Source organism: Corylus avellana, chromosome ca3 (assembly GCF_901000735.1).
Source record: "Corylus avellana chromosome ca3, CavTom2PMs-1.0".
NCBI lineage: Eukaryota > Viridiplantae > Streptophyta > Magnoliopsida > Fagales > Betulaceae > Corylus > Corylus avellana.
Genome location: NC_081543.1, coordinates 8,775,950 through 8,798,359, shown reverse-complemented (window position 1 = coordinate 8,798,359; position 22,410 = coordinate 8,775,950). Strand labels below are relative to the sequence as shown.

Sequence of the window (22,410 nt, the reverse complement as noted above, 5' to 3'; positions counted from 1 at the left end):
AAAATTAGTGTTAATGACATTATGAATCTTGCTTTGAATTCGATTGCTTGCTAAGTGAATTTTCGGTTCCGAATTACTCAACAAGCTGACTCCACAAATTCCTTGAATTCCAATTCCAATCCCCTTTCGCAAAGGTAAAATTCCCACTCTCACTGTTCCACCGAATGGATCTTTCACCGGAACCAAATTGATCACTTGCTCTCTCTCAAACTCTATTCAATCTCGTTTTGTTAGAATCTATGCCATGTTTCTTGAGATTCTATAGTTGAAGCTTTGGATTCTGATTGTGATTTTTGGGGTTTCTTATGCTTTTCCTGTTGGTTGCCTTACCGTTTGTATCTGTGCTCAGTAGCTATATTTGGATTTATTCATGATTTATTTAGGGTTTATCAGTTTGTGCTTGCAATCAACCGTTGTTTGTATAGCAAAAGTCTGTTTATTCTCAGCTCCTTTACTGGTTTCACTTTACTTTTCCATGTGTTGTCATATATGCATGTATAATTCCAGATATGCTGGTTGCTAACAACTTATCTTGGATGGAGCTAAATACCTGTTTGAATTGGTATAGTTTTGGCAACATTAATGAAAAGAATTGTCTGGCTTTCATGTCGACGAGCACGGCTGAAGCTCTACAAGGGAGTGCAAGCTCAAAAGCTTACAAGTTTGATCAAATTCAGATAATTTTAGTGGAAACATTTTACACGTGTTACTGGTATAGAAATTATTGTTCTGAATTATCTGTTATTATATCTGAAATTGATTATTTGAGAAATGCACTTCTTGTTGTTGGAAATGTTTTTTGTATTATCAGCTCGTTAAGATAATTGTCTTTGTTGGCGCTTTTAACTTGTCGCATTGACAAAGTGATGGTTTGGGCTTATGCTGGCTGTCTGATGACTTTAGGTACTGCAAGGCTTAGACCCTGTTAGAAAAAGGCCAGGGATGTATATTGGAAGCACAGGGCCTCATGGTTTGCACCATCTGGCATCTCCTTTTTCACTTTTGTTTTGTCGTGCTAATACTATTATTTTGCTGATTTCATGGGAAAAAAAAATCAAGTTGCCATGCTCATTGAGTGTGATCCTTTAGGTTTATGAAATATTAGATAGTGCTGTGGATGAGGCTCAAGCACTATACGATTCAAAGATAGATGTTGTTTTGTATGAATACGATTTTGTTAGCATCTGCGATGATGGTCATGGGGTATGTTTTTCTTTTGTCACGCTTATACTATTATATCTGTTAGCCTTTTCCTGATTCAATCATGACGTTGATCAATATCAGTCTGAGCATTTGCTTTTGAGGTAACTAATTTAGAACTGAGGGATGGAAACTTGTGGGCTATTTGCTTTTCCGAATATTTGTAATCAACATGTTGAGAGTCCCTACACATTTCTCATTGCCAATTGCTCAATTTCTTTCTTGATTTCCTGTGATGTTGTAGAAAATTCAGATAATTTCAGGCGAAAGAAGTTTTCATGAAAAAACTGAAGGTTGGCACATTTTTGTAATGATGTGGCTTTTTATATGCAAGGATATTTTTAATGAATTCTTGATGCATCTCAATGGCTGCAGAAATTGTGTAGTTTTGAGTATATTTTACTCTTAGCTACAACCTTGATGAACAAAATGCCAAGAACTATTATATTGCTCTCTTGTAAGGACTAAGATGTGCCCCATAATATTTTGACTAAGATTTAGCTCCCTGCCATTTTGTCGCTCTGATAATATAAGTTTCTTTATTAATTATTGACATGAATTGAGAATTCATTACCTTTTTTAAAACTAAAAAAGCTTGGAGGCCATATTCCAAGCCCCCAAAGTTTTGGCTAAAACTTTCCTTGCTGTAGCAACACAACAGGCCTTCGCTTCCTTGTTCATATATTGTGAGCATTATAAATGATGTTGCCTTCCATTTTCTGCAGCAATTTGTTTATACACCATTTTCCCTGTTCATGTGTTGTGAGCATTATAAATGATGTTGCCTTCGATTTTCTACTGCAAGTTGCTTCTGCGCTATTTTCCCCTTCCAATGTTGATATTTGGTATCTTGAACAGCTAGTGTATATCACTTGCTCCCAACCATGTTTTCATAATGCTGGGATGCAGAGACTTTGCAAATTAATATGGGTTTTTTTTTAGAGCATCATTTTCATTTGTTTCATATTTTCCCTTGTGCCTTTTACTTGCAAAATGGGCATTGCAAATTTGGGTTAACGTGGAAATTTGATCATCCAATGGAGACAATGAGATACGGTCCATCTGCATCATCTCTCATTGATATGCCAGTTGTTAAAGCTTTTGCTTCTTTTTAAGCAAATTTGCTTGTGGAAATGTAAATATTATGTTATTGTATGAAGTTGCTTCTACTTGTTAAGGAGAACACTGCTGAACTTTTTTCAAAAGAAAAAAAAAGCTTCGTTCTCTCTCCTTGAACGAAAAAACCAGTTGCCAGTGTTAGAGGGTTTTCCCTCCTTTTTTTATTTTATTTTATTTTATTTTTTTATTATTTTTTTATTATTTTTCCAGTTTCATGCTTTTCTTTTTGCTGGGTTTCTCTCTTTAGGAGAGAACTCTTATCTCTTTAGAGCTTGCTCTAGATCTATCCCGACCCTCACTAAACAACAGCTGCTTCTTCCACTCCTTTCCGGCCGCTTCTCCCCCGTCGTGGATCGTCTCCTTCAATGTTTCGCCGGCCAGATCTATGGAGTCTTGAAGATCGACCTTTTGAAAGCCCGATCTCCTCCTCCCCATCAGCCCCTGGCCGAAACGCGCTCCTCCACCAGCATCCCCGGCAATCCAGCTGCCTGGCGCTGTGTTCTATGCCCTATTCCAACATCGACGTGCTGGCGAGTGGACCACACGCTCCTGCGTGTGGATCTTACTCGCCGGCGCGTGGGACAGTTCACCACCGACGACCTCCTCCAGAGCAGCCGTTGTTTTTTGAGTTTATGCTGTTATTTTATGTAACTTTCTTTAACTTTTTGTTGTTGTGTTGCTTATTGGTTAACCCGAACCGGATGGGACTCTTTGGAGTTGATCTTTTTTTCTCTTCTTTTTGGTTTCTTTTTGAAACATTTTTTCCACAGTTACTTTTCATTTAAATCTCCATAGCTTTTTAGGAAGCCTGTTTAGATGTTTGATAGGGGTATTCGTACTCCCGATGGTAGTATCCATCACCAGTATGCGCCGCGGCAAGGGTTTTCTTGGGCTCTGAACAAAAAAGATGTATTATGTCATTTTTGTTTTTGATATATTATAATATGAGCCTATTTGATGGTACAAATTCAAGCATTGCTTTGGGTTGTAAGCTCATCTGGTCATGGACGATCTATAATGAGTGTTGTGCTATGTTAGATATATGATGACACTTCATTTTTTGTACGAGGAGATGATTGGATGAGAGATGATGAGACAATTTATGAATATAGCACCCAATGTGGATGAGTGGAAGATGTTTAAAATTAGATTGATCCATTGAACGCCTACATGGTTAGTGGAATTATAATTCAAATTGATATAATCTTTTAAAAATTATCAAATAGTTGCTGAGGTTGTTATTTATAGAGTAATGTTACATTATCAACTCTCATTCTACTCTCATATAACTGGATGCCACAATACTCATAAGCCCTTATATCAGCCTTCATTAAAAAAAATGAAAAATTAATAATAATAATAATAATCTAAAAGCCCTTGTATCAACCTTTATTAAAAAAAAATAGAGTGGGATGAGAGTTGAGTATTTATCATTACTTTATTTGACAACTCCCCACTAATTTAGATTGAATAATGTTATACACACTCCCATTCTTTTACTCACTCTCACATACATTTAGATAGCTCCCACTATTACTATTGAATCAAAATCTAATAATAATTTATCTTAAATCTAATGGTGAGAGTGAGAGCCATCTAAGAGTATATGAGAGTGAGAATATGTATAACAGTACTCATTTAGATTATAATAAGACTCCATTATTTTCGAGGTACAAAATTTCTGTTTACTAGAATTTCTCCCTTCTTAGGACTATAGTATAGAGATTTAAGTTGGTTTTAAAAAGATTGAACACACGATATAGAAGAGCACCGAGAAAATTAAGAAAAAGATTTTTCCTCTCTACATCTATAATCTTTAGGGTAACTATCACCACGCTAGAATTTGAGGTGCCGAAGAAGAATCCATTTTTAAATTGTAAGTAAATGAGTGCATTTTAAAAAACTCACCATTTTAAAAGTTAAATTATGATTTTAAAGGTTAAACTATAATTTTACCTATTTTTTTTAAAAATGTATTTTTAATTCACACATTTTAAAATAATAAGTTTTGAAATCGTAAACCTAAACTTAACTTATAAGCTATAACTTTTTAATTGACAGAAAGATAAAGATTAAAAAAAAAAAAAAAAAAATCGGCTTGAGGTGAGGTATACAAATAGAGTAATGTTAAAATGAGGATTAAAATTATTTTTATGTTAATTTTTAAAATTATTATTAAATTTAATATAATTATTATTAAATTTTAATCTAAAAGTAGCAAAATTCTTTTTAATTTTATTTTTTAATTTTATGAGAAAAATGGTAGGCCGAAAAGACTAATTGTGGCTATTTTACCTGAACGTGACCTTAGTAGCATCTACCAGCTGAGAGCCGCACATGAGGGGCCTAGGTAAAAACTACAGATGCTCCCTCAAGTCTGACTAAGCCATTATCTAACCCAGCTCTATCAGCTTTATCAAACATATGTAAAAAATATTTAATTACGGAGATTCGATTCATACGAATGACCTCGTTTAACAGCTGCTTCAAAGGTGCAGTCATGCTTTGTCATTTGAAAGTTTATAAAAAAGATGATTTATATATTCAAGAAATATTTTAGCAATCCACCTAAAGGCGCAGAGAGAGAGCTGAAGAGAGAATGGGGACCAGGACCAATTTCTACAAGAATCCTTCCATAGCCTACAAGAAAGACTTCGGTCTCTCCTCCGTCCTTCAAAACCTTCGAGGTATCGCTTCAATTTCCCACCTAAGCTTTATGTTTGGTTCCAAAAAAAAAAAAAATGATTAGCCCGGAAAGCAAGATTTTTTTAGAATTCCAATTGGCTTTGACATTACTCATATTCGAGTCTTAGTTCGTTCATTCATTCTATTTCTTCAATTTTCAGCTTACAACATCGCCACCGGCAATGCTGCTCTCGCGGAAGAACAACCTCCGGTTCCGGAAGACGAGAAAAGGGCGTGCCAGAAACGACGCCGTGACCTCGCGGAAGAAAAACCTCCGGAAGACGAGAAAAGGGCGTGTCAGAAACGACGCCGTGACCTGAAACAACAGCGCAATCAAAACCGTGTGATCGAAGAAGGGCCTATGTCTCACGAGGACTACGTCGCAAAAAGAAGGCAAATTCAACCAAAATTCAAACCTTTTTGATCCGTTTGTTTTTGATACTTTGAGCTTTAATTAATGCAAGAGTCCAGTTTGTTACTATATTACTCATCTAAAAGTGTTTTGTTGATGGTTTTTTAGTTTAGAAATTTAATTCAACTTACTTTTTGCATAAGCAGGAAAGAACTTAGTTCGGCTCAGCCTTACGAGAAATTAACCGCCAATGTTTTGGTAATTATTTTGATGTTTATTTATCTTAAAATTCTGTTTGTTATTGTTCTGAATTTTTGGTTACTCTTTCTTGGCAGGGAAAGTCTAGTTCGGGTGCAAATTTAGTGGAATACGAAAGTAAGCTTTTTCATCGCTTAATGTTATTTGTTTTATCTCTTTGATATGCAGCCAGGTGGGAAATAATTATCATCTGGGATCCACTTGCAATTGTATTGGACTTTCAATATACGGAAGTGAATTCGGTGCTGAAATACTGTATATAGATTTTGTTTCCTGTATTTATTGATTTAGTGAGGGGATACAGAGTAATGTTGCTGCTGTCGAACGATAGGATCATTTTCTATTTATGGGTCGAGGTTTAATGTATACGAGTGGGAAACATTTGTTATTCCTAATGGTTGGAAATCTTGATGAGGAAGATAATGCAAGACATCATAGGATCATTGGAAGATAACAATCTAACTTATTGTGTGAAAATTTTATATGTGACTTCTTATTTGTCAGACATCATTAATGAGATTTGGGATACAGCTACTTCTTTGAACTAGTTATTATCTCTTGACTCAACCTTGACTGACAAGGTGGATTGTTTTACTGAAGTGGGCACAGTTAGCTGTATTGAACTCAATCAAATGCTTGGTGCTTACCTTTTCTCCCAAGATTCTTTCATATTTATCCTTACTTTAATTAAACTTGTAAGATTTACAACCTGCCATTCATGCCTTAATGGATATTTTCATGATTATTTGTATAATGACTCATGATTCGAATGAAAACTTTGACATATCTCAAAATTGATATTTACAGTGGGTTATACTCACGCTGAACTGTAATATTGTTAATGAAACCCAGGTGATGAAAGTACTTCAGAATGTGGAGAAAAGCAAGATCCTCCAAATTCAGGTTTGTTTCTAAATATCTTGTATTAGCTGCCACTTTATAGCTGCATATAAAAATTCAATTACAAGTAATTCCCATTATTGTAGTGGTATTATCTGACTTGGTTTATAAGATCGAATGAAACATATCCATTCATTGAAAGGTTCTTAGAGAAATATTAATCTATCTTGATAATTGTAACTGGGCTAATCTGTCAGTAAGTTGTTGATGTTCTTTGCTTACTTCTTTATATGCTTCTCTTAGGTCCCATAAAAGAATTTGATCAGGTTAAGAGCAGAAGTGAGCAACGTTTTCCTGATCCAGGAGAGCCCGTTTGTATAGTATGTGGCAGATATGGAGAATATATATGCAATGAGGTGACATATGTGAATGACATATTCCCTTTTTCTAAACTTCTGTTCAGCTCCTCTATGTTTCCTCCCTGTGGAGTCACCTTGTAAACAATGTGTTTCTCTTCTGATAGACCAACGATGACATCTGCAGCATGGACTGTAAAGCAGAGCTGTTGCAAATTCTTGAACTTGATAAGGTGTTTCTCTGTTTAAAAGTTTGTTGTGATATCTTAAGAGTATTTTGCTTCCTGCATGGTTAATCATTGATTTTCTAAATTTCCAGGGGCCCTCAAGTTACCAAATTCCAGATGTCTCCTCACCTGGACTTAAAGGTGCCTTACCATTGCCTGAGTTCGGGGAGGACACCTGGGATTATAACCGCCATTGCTGGTCCAAAAAGAGATCTAGTCTTTGTACTTTTGAATGGTACATTCATTTGCTGAGCAATATTGACATGGATATATATATATATATTTCTCAAGCCAAGTACTGGCATTACAGTTGAATCTGTTCTAGGAGAAACTACATTTTGTAAGCATTAGTAACTTTTTTTTTGCTCTTTAACTATATGACTCTAGAGCAGAATGTTGTATATTTCTCAAGCCAAGTACTGGGCATTACAGTTGAATCTGTTCTAGGAGAAACTACATTTTGTTAGCATTAGTAACCTCTTTTTTTGCTATTTAACTATGACTCTAGAGTAGAATGTTGTTGCTCAAAATTGCATACTGACAAGGGAGGAATCATAGATACATGCTTGTGTAACTGCAGAGATATATAGTTCCAGCTCATTCAGTTTGCCTGTATTTTCTTCTGATTGTGGATTTTCCATTGTAGTTGGAAATGTCAGAGGCCGGGACACCTTGCTGAAGATTGTTTGGTAATGACGTCTAACAAAGTTCATTATCATTCATTTTGATGAATAATAATTTATTAAAAGAAAAGTGCAAAGCCGCAAGAGAAAATCACCCGAAAGGCATCTACAATCTAAAAACTAAGAATATCTAAAAGATTTGAAGATGAGCAATTAGGAACATAAACTACTGCTTAATCCAAGAGAGATCTCCAAAAAGTGGCTTTTAAACATAGCACATTGGATTCGTAATCCTCAAAGAGAGGTTGATTCCTTTCTCTCAATATACTCCATATTAAGATAGCAGGAATAACTTTCCAGATGGTGTTTTTGGGATGTCCCCACCCTCTGGTCTTCTAACAATGAAACAACTCTTTTATTAAAAGCCTGCACCTTTTTGGTGCCATGATTCATTTACCTATCCTGTGAGAAAGACATTATTTTGACTTTTTAAAGTCTCTGTTTTTGTCTAGGTGGCAGCAGGGCAAAACAAGTCAAGTTCAATATCCAGAGATCTTCTTGGACTGTACAAAAGGTCTGCAAATACAGTTTCCTCCTCTAGTATTTAAATATATCTGTTGTTTTTCATCATTTGGTCGTTTAGTTGTAGTCAACATCTTTAGTTTACATGTCACTGTTGTAATATATAAAGTATTTCTGTTTTTACATGGTAGGTGTTAGTTTATAGAATTGGTCCTATTTGATGTGTCAAAACTAGTCCTGTTATTATTTTCATATCACAAGGGTTTGGTGTGAAAATCGTGGTGTTCTGAGGGTTTTGTGTGTTTTCATCATGAAGTCGTCATGACAAATCATGCTTGGAAGTGTGCTGAAGTTTATGTAAGCTTTCGTCATGAAGTCGTCATGAATCCATCATGACGATCTAAGTCTGAAAGATTACTCAACCCTGAGGTTAGTTTCGTCAGGAAGCCATCATAAACTCGTCATGACAAAGTAGGTCAAGGAAGGCCTTGGAACTTTCTGTGAGGTTTCATTAGGAAGTCATTATAATAGGTAAACCTAAACTACTAGTAATCGGATAGGAATGTGCTTCAACAGTCATTCATGACGAAGAAGGTCAGGGAAGACCTTAGAACTCTTGGGTTGGTTTTGCCATCATGACTTCAGAATCCCGTCATGATGAAAATCCCTAGACCTTATAAGTGTCAGAGAGTTAGTGATGAAATCCTAACATTTCATCATGATGATGCACAACTGTCGTCATGATGATGCCTTAAAGACCATTTCGTCATGACGACTTTCCACAATCTGCACTAAATCTGAAGGGTTTCTTATGACTTTTGGGCTTCCCTATAAATAGAACATTATGCTATTTTGTTAAGTAAGCAAGGTGATTCAGTTTAACTTAGATTAAGCTCTAGAGGTGTTCTTGCTTTGTTAATTCCAAGAGAAGACGTGTAGTAAGCTTTGAGCTTTCTTGCTTTTGAGATGTTGAGTTTCATACCTCATTCTTTGGGTTTTCCAAAAGAAGATGTGTTAAGCCTTGAGCTTTCCTTCTCTTGAAGTGTTTGTTGATCTAGCTAGCCACATCCATCCACTACCTTCATCCACTGCAGGGGCGGAACTAGGATTTATGGAGTGGGGGATGAAATTTTTTTTTTTATACATTAGGAATACAGACTTAAATAAATACAAAAGGTCATTGATACATATAATCTTTGTGTATGTGTGTTTGTGCATGTTTATATAAAATAAAAGCATAGAAGTCTTAAATTTAATCTTATGATATCACAAACATACAATAGTATAAACAAATAGCAAAATAAACTAAACATGATTTATTGGGTCCAAGAAAAAGATACCTTTGAATATGTAGGGAAACTACATAAATGGGTGGGGTTGTATTTGAAGTTTTTTATTTTTATTTTTTAATGTTGGAAGAGAGGGCAAAACTTAAAAAAACAAAAAAAAAAAAATTAAAGCGGGACACATATTATTTTGGGGGGGGACAAAAGTATAATTTTGAGGGGACAAATTTATAAATATACATACTTTAAAACAATTTTTGAAAATTTTGGGGGGACAAATGCCTTGGGTCTGCCCCTGATCCACTGAATAGTCTACTGAAGGGTCGGTGAAGAAATGCACGTGAAGAAGATTGTCGAATTTGGAGGCAAGTAGTCAGCTTGTTGTCGTATATAGTCTAGGATTTGCAAAAGGAGTTTGTAAGTTTCCTTGTGTCTGTATTATGGATCTTCATCATAGTGATTTTTCTGGTTTGGCTGCCTTGGGGTGGTTTTTCCGTTTGATGTGTTCATTGGATTTTCGCTTCGCTACAAAAATTTATTGTGTTATCATTGTGATGTTGTTCAATTATTGATTGTGTAATATACTGTTTTGGGGTTGGACATGGTCCTTGTGTTCTAACAGTAGGTATAAATAAAAATTGATGGGGGCAATTTATGTTTCGTTTTTGATATTCTTGGGATTTTTTATATTGATTCACATGTATTTGCTGATGAATTAATCTCAGTAAGAAAAAGGATAAAAGAGTTCTGGCTCTTCACCTTGTAGCTTATTGCTCATTTTGTGGAACTGGGATTCAGAGGAGTTTTAGATCATAATTCTGAGTGAATAATTTCCAGTGTACCTTGCTGGGAATGCCTTTATTTTGTCCACTATCCAAAAGAAAATGATTATGTGGGGTGGAGGGAGAGATATAAAATGAGTATGTAACTAGTTTAAGGCGTAGCATGTATCTCTTCATTCAATTTTTCAGTTATTCTATGTTGTTGAACCGGAGTTTGACATGCAATTTGATTTCATAAGAATAGAAATGCCTATCCTGGTGTTAGTTGGAATTAGTGCTGGAGCCAGGTTTTGTACCTTAGGAGGGGAGGGAGGGAGGAGGGGACGGACTAATATATAGAATGTTGACAAATAAAGAAACAAACATAGAGCCAAGAAATAAGTCTCCTACAATTTTGTTATGTACATGAACCAACGAACTAGCAAAACAGAGAAAATGGAAAAAAAAATTCTCTATCCCAAAACTGAAACCCATGGATATAAAAATTTATCCAATTCTCACTCAACTTTCTTGCATATAGTTTTTATTTTTTGCCTCTCTCTCTTTCTTTTTTCTGGGGGTTATATTTTTGTAAATTTTTCAGTCCCCACAAACCATATCTTCCTACACATGAAAGGAGAATGGTGATGCTACATCTAACATCCACTTTCTTGTTTTCTAGGCACAAGTGGTACCATAAATAACATACAGATCAAAATAAATTAAATAAACTTTTTTTATTTACAAGAGGCTTGATACAGTTCCTAGACACGCTCACACATACACAAATATCTTTTTATGACATTTCCAAATAAAAATTCCTTCTAAAGGCAACCACTTTACATCTTAGTCAATCTTCCTTGAATTGTTATTCTTAAAAAGATTGACTAAATACCATTAATTAATTAAAATAAACGAAGATAGCATAATTGTTGTAGCATTAATTGAAACAAATGAAAACAATTTAATTTTAACAACATTAAATTAGTTTGGGGGTCGTGGCCTTCTGATATTTTTGTTCAAGTCCTTTTTTTTTGGTCAAGATTTTTGGGAAGGCCATTTGTATTAGTTTAGGGCGGATTTCTTTCTTCCCCCATTCTGAGAGGTCTTTGGCATGCATACTGAACCTTAGCAATCTTCAATTTGATATGTATGACTAAAGTAATCCAATGAAGTGAACAAGGAGAAAAAAACTAACTATGTGCAGGTAGAAAAATTAAATATATTTACTTACATGTCAAAAGTAAAACCAATCTACATTTCTTTGGTGATGGAAACAGAAACATATATTGCTTTCACTAGAAAATACGTAGCAATGCAAACAGAGCAAGATCAAGTGACTCCTCCATGTCAATCATCATTTGAACCAATAACCGGTTGCTTAATCTCTTAAATTTTAGTAGCCAACTCCTCAACATGGCCTAAGATAGAGCTGCATGGACCAAAAGGGTCTACGTAATTGGCACCAATTGGTTGGGACTAAGGCTTAGTTGAGTTGAGCTATGAGAAATTTGTGCTGTTCTTTTATAATCCCTTTTAATCTAAAGAAGTTTATTGGCTTATATTTCTCTCCTTTATGTTTAAGATCATATAACATGCAAATATGCGATATAGAGTAAACTCAGCATCCTTTTTGGGTATTGTTGTAACTGCAGATGTCACCAGATAGGAAGAAACTTGTCAACTGCAAATTGCAATGCATGCCGCAGCTTATTAGCTTTGGCTACATGCCTTGACTGCAGTACTGTCCTTTGTGACAAGTAAGCAGTAGAATTTAACTCCATCATTTGGCCGTTTATAATATTTTTTATGGAATAGAATGTTCTGTTGCTATGCAATCTGCATTTCTTGGTCCTAGTCCTTCATCATCTAGATTTTTTTATTTTTGTTTTTATAAAGTTTGTTGGACCTAGGGTTGATCAGTTTGACTTACTGTGGATGCTTGACTTTTCATTTGAAACAACTTGAGGTGTTCTTATGTGAGTAAATATGTCAAACTTCTCACTTTACGTTTATGTTATGACATAGTTCTCCAAGATCTCTTGTGTGGGAGCAAGGGTTTGAGAATTGAAAGAAGAAGAAGATAGAGTTGAAAGAAGAGAAAAGAAAAGAGTCTTATTTCCTTGATACATTCACCATAGGACATCTACATGTGTGTAATTAGAGAAGTACAATTTCATATGGAAATGCAGTTAATGCAGATTTACAATTATAGAATAAAATTAGATAGGGTTGGCAATTTAACCTGCGAACCTGACATGAACATGACACGTAATTTTAGGGTTAGAGTTTAGGTTAAACGGGTTCGGGTCATAAACGAAACATGTTGTGTTCGGGTTTGACATAAATGGGTTCGCAGGTTAACCGGGTTTGTGGGTTGATACGATTATACAATTTATTTATTTTTTAAAATTTTATTTTTAATTTTTTAAGTAAATTTTAAGTTTAACTTAATTTAGGGTTGACAATTTAACCCGCGACCCACGAACCCGACACGAACACGTAGTTTTAAGATTAGGATTTAGGTTAAACGGGTTCCGTTTATGACCCGTTTAATAAACGTGTCGTGTTCGGGTTGGCGGGTTAACCGGGTTGACACGAACCTAGCACGTGAACCCATTTTGCCAGCCCTAAAATTAGATTAAACATTAACTAAGTTTCCTTCTTCATCACTTCCTCTCAAGATGGGGCAAAGATGTCTCGTATGCTCAACTTGCATAAGGCTGAATGAAGAACACTATTGGGAACTCTATTTGTTGCAACCTTATTGTTGCAATATAATGTCATAGGATCCTTATAGTCATACCCGAGTTCTTTCACTAGAATCTTCAACCATAATAATTTACATATCTTGTGAGCCATGGCTTGAAATTCAGCTTCTGCACTAGATCTAGCAATCATTGACTGTTTCTTACACTAGGTAACTAGATTTTCTCCCACCAAAAGTGCAATATCTTGAATTGGATCTCCAATCCGTAACTTACCTAGCCCAATCTGCATCTGTATAAACTTCTATTTTCATGTGAGCATGTCGGGGAAACAACAACCTTTTAGCCAGTGAAGATTTCAAATATCAAAGTTGTAACACCCTCTTCCCATAGGAAGATGATATTACAGATTGCCCAAACAAAAAACATAAGGACATAAGATTCCATAACCTGAAAAGTCAAAGCAAACCAAATGTCTCATAGTAATTACGTTGTAATTCCAGCAACGTGTGGTAAGTTGTGGATTGGATGAATGTGTATGTGTGTGTGCTGTAATTCCAGCAACATGTCAGCGGACATTACTTCAGTGTAAGCCCTACATGTGTCCTATGATTGTATGATTTGGACTATTGGAAAAACAACTCAAAGAGGGTTTATTCGATGATCACTTTGTTGCAAAACATCATTTTGGAAAAAGGCCCTATAGCTACCTTTCTTCGTGACTGCAGCGCTACAGAATTTTCTCCAGCAACCTAATTTTACTAGTTGGCCTCTATGGTGTTATGCAACAGACTCAACTAGTCGTACAACATGTTATCATAATGTCAAACATTCAGGAAATCATGTAATCATGCTGTTTAGTCCATATCTATGTCGTCTAAGAGAAGAAACAAGATCTAACGGGTTTTCCTTAGTGCTTGCAGCATGTATAGGAAACTCAAACATCAATGATCAAACTTTAATGCCGTTACTCATACTTTAGTAGGTTTCTGTTATGGTTCTCATAATTACATAACTAAATATTAGGCCGTGAACTAGGAGAAATCCAATAGACAAAATCTTTTCCTCTGTGGCAGCAAGAGTTCTCAATTTGCCACTGATTTTGCATGGAAACAGTACTGAAATTTTTGATTGGCTATATGGAATATGAATTTCAGTTTTCAATAGAGAAGTTTAAGAAAAACCTGGAGAAATCCTACTTGTTTTGGTTGCAGTTGTGAGGGAGTTTGTAGGTTTATAGGTCTTAGCTTGGAGAGAGAGAGAGAGAGAGAGAGAGAGAGAGAGACAGATGAGGTGTTTTGGGGCTGTAAAGTGACGGCTAAGGGGTGAAATTAGGGTTTTAAGTTGGGTTATAAGCTGGCAGTAGATCAGGTTTAAGTTTCATTGTAAAACTAAACCTCCTTTCTTTTTGAAATAAGTTTGGAAACAACTCCTAGAAAATAGGGAGGAGTTGGCATACAATTAGGGCTTGTTTTAACAAAGAAAACTTTCCTTTTCAGAGAAAAATAAACCTGGCCAGATTCTATTAGGTTTTAGACTTAACAATTATTGCCCTTTTTGTCCTTTATACGTCTTTTTCAGCTCTCTAACATACTCCTTTAAACCCATGAAATTAAAAGAATAATTTAGCAAACAGTTACCACACAACAAAATTAAAAAAAATAAAATAATAATAAATAAAGCAGCAACACCATCATAGAACTATCCTAGGAGGTCTAGGGTGTCACAAAAGTATTGTGTAAACTGATTCTATGTGAGACTCCCGGGATGAATGCATAAGCTGGCTCATTGCAGTGATTGCATAAGCAATGTTTGGACAAATGTACGACAAATATATCAACCAGCCAATTAATCGTTAATACCTGCCCCTATCGACCAGAGAACTCTCATCACTCTCCCCTAACTTTTTATTTTGTTCTACTAGGTTGTTGACTGCCTTGCATTCAAGCATTCCCATTTCCTTGAATAGTTCCAGTTGTGACATCAACCGATAGAGGGTTTCCAGTTCTTCCCTTCTAAGAGTTCCCTTGTCAGGATTATGAGAGCTCAGAGCAGGAGTTTGATCAATGGTTGAAGAGTGAATAGCCCGAGACCGGGTAACACACTAACACCACTAGAACGACCGCGTCTACCTTGAGTAAGACGACCATGAAGTTGCCAACAAGTCTCTTGAGTATGTCTTGATTTCTAACAGTGATTGCAAACAACTTATCCTTCTGATCCGGAGTAGTTCATTGCTTTTTCGCTATCCCAACTCTTAGAATTTCCTTTTCCAGTGTGCTTAGATGCAGGTATCAAGGCTGATCAGTCCTAGGAAGAAGAGTGGAGTATGACACCTTGGTGACTCTCGTCATTCTGTACATAGGCAAGTGCCTCCCGAGGAGATGGAAGAGGCTCTTTTCCCAAGATCTGAATTCTAGCCTGAGCATATTCAAAATCCAATCCTGCTAGAAATTCATACAACCTTCAACCATTTTCTGAATTTTTATAGCATCGGCACGGAGCCTGGAAGTTTTGATAGTGATCCAGTTGCTACATGCCACTCTCCTTGAGCCATTCCTTGAATCCGAAGTTTCAGTTTGTAGATTTGTGTTGCATTCCCCATTTTGAATAAGGTTTGAACCGTTGTATTCCAAATTTATTTGGCCTCATTGAGAAACAAATATCCCTCACTAATCTTTGGCAGCATTGAATGTAAGAACCACGACATAATAGTAGAATTTTTTGCTTCCAATTTATCATAAGCAAGGTTGTCTAATTTTAGTTCTTGAATTCTATCATTCAAGTATCCCATTTTCCCTCCGCTTTTAATATATAAAAAGAGAATATTGTGACCAAGTAAGATAGTTGAGCCCCTCCAATTTCATGTTGTGATTTGGAGTTTTGGATTTTCACTTTGGGAGGTCACCTTACTCTCTATCTCTTTCTTATGAATTTCTGAGGTCTTATTTATCTCTTACATTTTTAAATTAGACATCCAAACAAAATGTTCTAGTACACAAGAACTGGGCTCAATGAAATATTAAAAATAAACTCAATAATATGCATCGTGTATGTAAGCAGCATTATTTTCTATTTCTCCTTTTTTTTTTTGTGGTTTGCAGCTGCTCCATATGAATTGTTGTTTAGGGAGACTTACTGTTGTTTGTCTCCAATTGAACCACCTATAATTTGTAGCTGGACTATATGGTGTGTCATTGTCTCCATACCTGGATGACCTATCATGTTTGACTTTCAGTGCTCTGAGAGAGAATTTATTTTTGTATATATAGTGCAGGTCATTTGAACGAGCATATCCAGACGCATCTGTCCCATCGACATTATTATTCCCATAAACTCAAGCGACTAGTGAGTCTGCCTCTCCATGTAGTTACATCTTGAGATGCAAATGCTGCTGTTTCATTTGGAATGTGCATTTAGTTAAGTTGAAAGCTTTTTCCTTGTTTAATATTTCATAATATCTTATAAGGGGACATGATGATGTTATTCTCTATGTGTGCTTAGTGAATTAGTAAATAAAGAAAGTCTCTAATAAGATTTGTGCATGTTGCCAGTAGGAATAACAATATGAAGACTAAAAATTATATCCCTGCAAGTTCATATTGATTAAGAACCTGCTTTATGCTCCCAAATCAGTGTAATAAAATGATTCAGCTTTTCTGTCTTCGTCTTATTCCACGATTTCTGTTTGTTACATGCATTTTCTTTGCCTTCCCCTGAGAAGCTTTGAGGTCAAATTTTTTTTTCTCCCATGCTTCCTTCTGATAGAGTCAGGAAAAGAAGAACAAAAAAAAAGCATTATTTAAGCTGGCTCGAAATCATATATATGTGGCCTAAGAAAAGTCTCTGGTGTGTTCGCACACATGGGCATATATGGTGCTTATTTTTCTAGGGACTGTCTCCTATGATGCTTAATTATGTTAACATTTGATTGACTAGGTAAAATGCTGCAAATCAACGTGCCAGGTGACTGATATTAGAGATCTTTTGGTTTGTCACCACTGTTTCGATAAAGCCTTTGACAAGTTCTATGATATGTACACTGCAACTTGGTATGCAATGTATATTTACTGCAACAATTTACTTTTTCTACACTTTTTTTTTTTATCTGCTGATTTCTACTGCATATGTGGAGAAGGGTCGTTTTGGATGTCTGGACTATCACATAAGTCTGACCTGGATGATATAATGGTCTAGACTATGAATATAATAGGGATTTTGTAGGCCCTTTTTTTTTTTTTTCTTCTTTTTAAGCATCAGCAGTGGTTAATACCTTACCTTTGTTTCTTTTAAACATGAAATTACACTCTCCCCATGTTTCACATCCTTTGATTTGTGTATAGCTTGAATATGTTCTTTTGTTTATTCAATGCAGGAAAGGAGCTGGACTTTCTATCATCTGGGGCTCTATTTGCTGTGAAGACCACTTTGCTTGGTAAGTATATAGGTCACCTGTTACTTTCTTTTTTTCTCAAGAATTTTATTATTATTATTTTTTTTCTGTACCATTGCGGATAGCTCTGGTTATGGTCTGTACAGGCAACGGGCGTACCTAGCCCTACAAAAAGTTTAAAACATTCCCCCCCAAAAATATTTTTTATGAGGTAGACCCTCCCCCCCATTTTTTTGTCTCCCCATACTAAAATTCCTGGTTCTGGCTTTGCAGGCACAGGATGAATTGTTTGAACGCAGATGTAGAAGACAAAGCGTATATTATCAGTCGGAATGCCCAGAAAGACAAGCATGTACAGCTTAGTGACTTCATTTTCTGATGTGGTCGTGAAGGTAAATGACACTACACTTTGATTCTTCGTAACTCTTATTATTTGGTATGTGGAATAGCTATTTCATTAGAAAAATGAATAACTTTTATTTGAAATGGAATAGACATTCTCATGAAAATGATTGTTTGAGAGGAATAGCTAGTCCTCAATTTAAGAAATAATAATTTTCATGAGAATAATTATTCCAAGTGCTCGAGTGTTTGATAAAGATTCTATCCTTATTATATACTCTAACATCAAGGCTATTCTATTCCACGTTCGTTCATTCCTAATAAGAGTTTTTTTTTTTTTTAAATGGAATAGTCTTACCAAACGTACTTTTATAATATTGGGTGTCTGATTATCATAGCAATATTAGAAAGTTTAAAATCCAATGTCTACATGTGTTGAAAAGCTTTGTTGTGCATTGAATCTCAAAATTGGTGCCATTCTATTGTAGGTATTTGTGCAATTATGCTGACGCCTGGGTATGATATAGTGGGGGATTTATTCCTTATTCCTAACATTTTCTCATATGCTGGCACAGCTAATGTGGACGATTTCTCTGTTGATTTACGTCTGACGTATGGATTGGAACCCCAGGCTTGTGCAACCATGGAGATGCTGAATCTTGCCCACCTCAAGCTCTATTCACGAGTCTGTCATATAAATCTTTCAGAAATCGAATGTACATTTCTTGTTTTTTTTTTTTTTTTTTTTTTTTTTTTGGGAGGGTCTGGGGAAGATTGAGAGAGTCTCTGCAATATATAGTTAACATTTAGTGCAAAGAGTTCCACCTATGAAGCCTAAGAGCATTTACATCTAGCTTAGCAAATTTACTCTTCATTTTAGCTAAAAATCACTTTTTTCAAAGCACCTTCTTCTAGCTCTTTATTTTAACTACCTACTTTCAATATTCTATTTAAATATTCATTTTCAAGATTTTCTTTTTTCTTTTTTGTGAGAGGAGAAAGAATGTTAGAAAAATTTTAATGCCTTTTTTTTTTTTTTTTTTTTTTTGTTAACATTTAGTGAGTGACCGGTGCTCATCAAATTTGATGGCCATTATAGTAGCTCACTAAATATTTCAGACTTCGAAACACATTTTGGAGCGAAGTGTTGGTGGAGGTGCGTTTTCAAATGAGAGTTGGTAATATGCATTGGTAGTTTGCAGTTTAGCAATAGGCAACATTACTCCTTTTGCATAAGCCCATGGGTGTACTTGTGCCCTCTGTTAGTTCAGTGCTAGCAATTGGAATACCAATTTTCAACAGAAGTAACAAAGCATAAACAGCATTATTAGCCTAAACGTAAAGAGGGTTGGAAACCACTTGTATTGCAACTATGCAAAGGGTAATGGTACAATATAATTTAAGTGCTACATGTATATATAAAGAATAATATGCAGATGCATATAATGACATGTTCAATGTCCTTGATAAAATTTAGAAAATAAAACAATTCTACTTAATAAACTGAAAATGTCAAACAAAAGAAATTAGCCTTTAGGACATAAACTAATGTCAGGTTTGTGGGTCATGTTAAAAATTTACAGTCTTAAATGTCGTGTGTTGGGTTCAAGTTATGTTGAGGGATGTGTATGAAATTATGGACAAAGTTTTACTTCAAACTGGGTTAGATGAATTTCCTTCAACTTAGTATATAAAAGTGACATGTGTCCATTTTTTTAATAACATGTAAAATGTATATGAGTTTTTAATAAAATTTATTTTAATTTTGTCTCTGCTATTAAAAAAACATATACATCTCACATGTTAAGGGACACATGTCACTTTTATATACACATGGAATTGACCCGTTTAATTAAATAGGTCAAGCTAAAGTTGACATATATAGTTTTATACTTATACTTTAATATGACTCAAACTCAACACACGAAGTTCAGTAAATTGTGAAAAGAAATGCTAACAATGGTTTTCCCAAATTTTCCTTCCGGAATGAGCTGGAACCAACGTGGCATAAGCCACATCTGTTTAAAAGAATAAAAATTAAGGCCTTTTTGGGAAAAAGCAACTCTAATAAAACAGAAAATCTCTTCTTTCTTTTTTTTTTTTTTAAAAAAAAAAATAAAGAAACATCTCTACCACATTATTACTTCAGATCGACTCTAGATGAAGACAAAGCTAGGGTTTTGATTCGGCTTCACTTGTGTACAGGACCCAGATCAAACCGCCGTTTCTGGAGCCAAACCTCGAGATCTAATAGAGTGGTTTGAGAGAGAGCCGGAGCCAAACCGCCACCGTCTTTTAGGCAAAACCCCCGTTGGACTCAAACCTTCGTTGTTACCGAACCCAAACCGCTAGCGTCTTCTAAACAAAACCTACACTGGACCCAAACCATCGTCGTTTCCGGACACAGTCAATCGACGCCAGTGAGTTTCTTCGTCACCGTCACCGTCTGAGAGAGAGAGCACTGAGAGGGAGAGGGAGAGAGCGTCTAAGAGATGTTTGAGAGGGAGAGAGAGAGAGAGAGAGAGAGAGAGAGAAATAATTCAAATAAAAATTTTGGCATATTTTGACAGCGAGAAAACTAAAAAAAAAAGTAAAATAAATAAAAGATGTCAAAAAGGCTTTAATTTTTAGAGAAATGCTATAGTGCAATAAAAAGATCATTCTTACTCCATAAAAGTCTTAGGTGGCAAGAGGCTATAGGTCCCATTTATAGTTGTTGTGGCCCTACTCACTGTTGGGCCATGTGGCCTCTTGCCACCTAAAACTTTTATGGACAAAAAATAATCTTTTTATTACAGTATAGTATATCTCTAATTTTTATTCTCTTAAACAGTTCCAGCTCATTGGGGAAGAAAAATTTGGGAAAAACCAACGGGATCCTAGCATTTCTCATTGTGAAATGACGAGAGTAACACCACGGATAGTGAAATGGCAAACCGACGTACCAAAGTCCGAGTCCATACCGCATAAGGACTCGCCCATTTAAGTAGCCCGAATTCGCCGAGTTTTATCACCCAGCATTATTCACGTAGAAACGGCAAGTAAGGTCCTCTCCCTTCTTCTTGATTTTCCAAATATCTGTTTCTTTTTCCCATTTTATTAATCGATTTGTTATTTGAAGAACAATCCCCAAATTTGAACCCTAATATATGTAGCCCGTGTTTGGTTGGCTGTGCGGAATTGTGTTTGTCTTGGAATTCCCTTGCCGCTGACTGTAAAATTATTGCATATTTTCAAGGGATTGTGGTTTTTACATGCACAATTTTCCTGAATCTAAATTCATATTCAAATCCAAAATTGTTAAGTAGTTACGAATTATCTGCAGGTAAATTCGTAAATTAAGCAGTTATGGGAGGTCATGGAGGTCTGAACATTCTCCCGCAGAAGAGGTGGAATGTGTACAATTACGAAAACCGAGAGAAAGTCCGGCTAGATGAGGAGGCAGCGGCGAAAGAAGAGCAGCTGAAGCGCGAACAGGCGAGGAAGCGCGACGCAGAGTTCCGTCTCGAGCAGCTGCGGACTGCCCGTGGCTTGGCTCCGGTGATCGAGGCTGCGGAGCCCAATGTCGCGGAGCCCAATGACGTGGAGCCCAATAACGTGGAGCCCAAGTCTGGTCATCTTAACCTGTTTGAGGGAATTAAGATTTTCGACCCGATTATGTTAGAGAAGGAGGAAGGTGGTGAAAGTGATGGGTTTAAGAAGAAGAAGAAGATGAAGAGAGAGGTGGCGGAGCAGAAGGTTGTGGGGCCGGAGGATGAGAAGTATAGGTTAGGTTATGGGGTTGCGGGGAAAGGAGTTAAGCTGCCGTGGTATCTTGAAAGGCGGAGCAATGATGGGAATTGTGAGAGCGGTAGGGATGATGGGTCGGCGAGAGGAGTGAAGGAGAAGGGAATGAAGAGTGGGAAGAAGACATTAGAGGAGTTGAGGGAGGAGCGGTTGAAAAGAGAGAAGCGGGAGAAGGAGAGGGAACGGGCCTTAGTGGTGGATAAAAGTCGAAGAGATGGAGCTGGTTTCAGGGACAGAGGGTTTTCCAGGAGGTGAGCTTGCAGCATTCTTGTTATATACTTGTGATGTTTATTAAAACTTGATGTAAATATTGCCAGATTTTTTAGAAGTTGGATTGGCTGTCATGTGTTTGCTGTATCTGTAACAGCAGCTTTCCTATGCTTTATGAATATTGGATTGATAGATTCATGAGGAAGAAAGAATTTAATCCAATAAATTAGTATTTGATTCTCCCTTGGGACACATTGGTGTGTTGCATTAAGAATTATGAAGCTTGTGTTAGTACTCCATCTGTGTTGCAGGGTTATGCCGCCTTAACATGTTCTAGTGCAAGTCCAGAAATTTCCTCCAAATTAGGTTGGAGGGTTTCTCCAACCAAGTCTATAAAATTGTCATATATCCTTTGAGCATGTGAATAGTACATACTTTGTCAATAGTTCTATTAAAAAACTATGTGATTCTCACATGCTAATTAAAACATAATGAGCTTCTCATATGTTGAAGGACACATGACAGTTTTATAGACTGGGTTGGAGGATTCTAGAAGAAATTTTTGTCCAGTATTATCTAGTACCAAAGCATACTAATGATGTTACTATCAACTCATTTTTAGTCAATGATGATTATCAACTCATGTTTAGTCAATGAATCTGTGGAGACAGAAGAAATATAAGGATACAAGGGAAACAAATGGGGGACATAAAAGAAACTATAAGGTCTCTTTATCTTTCTC

General features: G+C 36.0%; 2 protein-coding genes across 5 annotated transcripts; both read left to right on the top strand.

Annotated features, from left to right (window-relative positions):
* Positions 1–4,791: 4,791 nt before the first annotated feature.
* On the top strand, positions 4,792–18,525 carry LOC132174928 (uncharacterized). Of its 3 annotated transcripts, none has more exons than XM_059586683.1 (16): positions 4,796–5,006; positions 5,166–5,397; positions 5,563–5,614; positions 5,692–5,731; positions 6,467–6,517; positions 6,758–6,870; positions 6,978–7,043; positions 7,130–7,272; positions 7,684–7,726; positions 8,173–8,234; positions 11,885–11,989; positions 16,210–16,285; positions 16,877–16,989; positions 17,313–17,372; positions 17,604–17,722; positions 18,161–18,250. In XM_059586683.1, exons 1-15 carry the CDS (start codon positions 4,919–4,921, stop codon positions 17,707–17,709), a joined length of 1,350 nt encoding a protein of 449 aa, XP_059442666.1. In that variant the 5' UTR covers positions 4,796–4,918; the 3' UTR covers positions 17,710–17,722; positions 18,161–18,250. The 3 variants fall into 3 exon arrangements, with proteins under 3 accessions (XP_059442667.1, XP_059442666.1, XP_059442664.1); XM_059586681.1 differs by having other exon boundaries at positions 4,797–5,006; positions 18,248–18,525; XM_059586684.1 differs by lacking the exons at positions 16,877–16,989; positions 18,161–18,250 and having other exon boundaries at positions 4,792–5,006; positions 17,604–17,695.
* Positions 18,526–20,561: 2,036 nt separating this feature from the next.
* On the top strand, positions 20,562–21,920 carry LOC132175630 (uncharacterized). Of its 2 annotated transcripts, none has more exons than XM_059587630.1 (2): positions 20,562–20,713; positions 20,998–21,920. In XM_059587630.1, the coding sequence occupies exon 2, from the start codon at positions 21,021–21,023 to the stop codon at positions 21,711–21,713; it is 693 nt and encodes a 230-aa protein (XP_059443613.1). In that variant the 5' UTR covers positions 20,562–20,713; positions 20,998–21,020; the 3' UTR covers positions 21,714–21,920. The 2 variants fall into 2 exon arrangements, with proteins under 2 accessions (XP_059443613.1, XP_059443615.1); XM_059587632.1 differs by having other exon boundaries at positions 20,562–20,718.
* Positions 21,921–22,410: the final 490 nt, after the last annotated feature.

Bases quoted from the DNA above. Each gene is read 5' to 3' on its own strand.
- LOC132174928 (XM_059586681.1), top strand. From the start codon at position 4,919: ATGGGGACCAGGACCAATTTCTACAAGAATCCTTCCATAGCCTACAAG. The intron at 5,732-6,466 runs GTAAGCTTTTTC...AATGAAACCCAG, and splicing joins AAATTTAGTGGAATACGAAA to GTGATGAAAGTACTTCAGAA. The intron at 6,518-6,757 runs GTTTGTTTCTAA...TGCTTCTCTTAG, and splicing joins GCAAGATCCTCCAAATTCAG to GTCCCATAAAAGAATTTGAT.
- LOC132175630 (XM_059587630.1), top strand. From the start codon at position 21,021: ATGGGAGGTCATGGAGGTCTGAACATTCTCCCGCAGAAGAGGTGGAAT.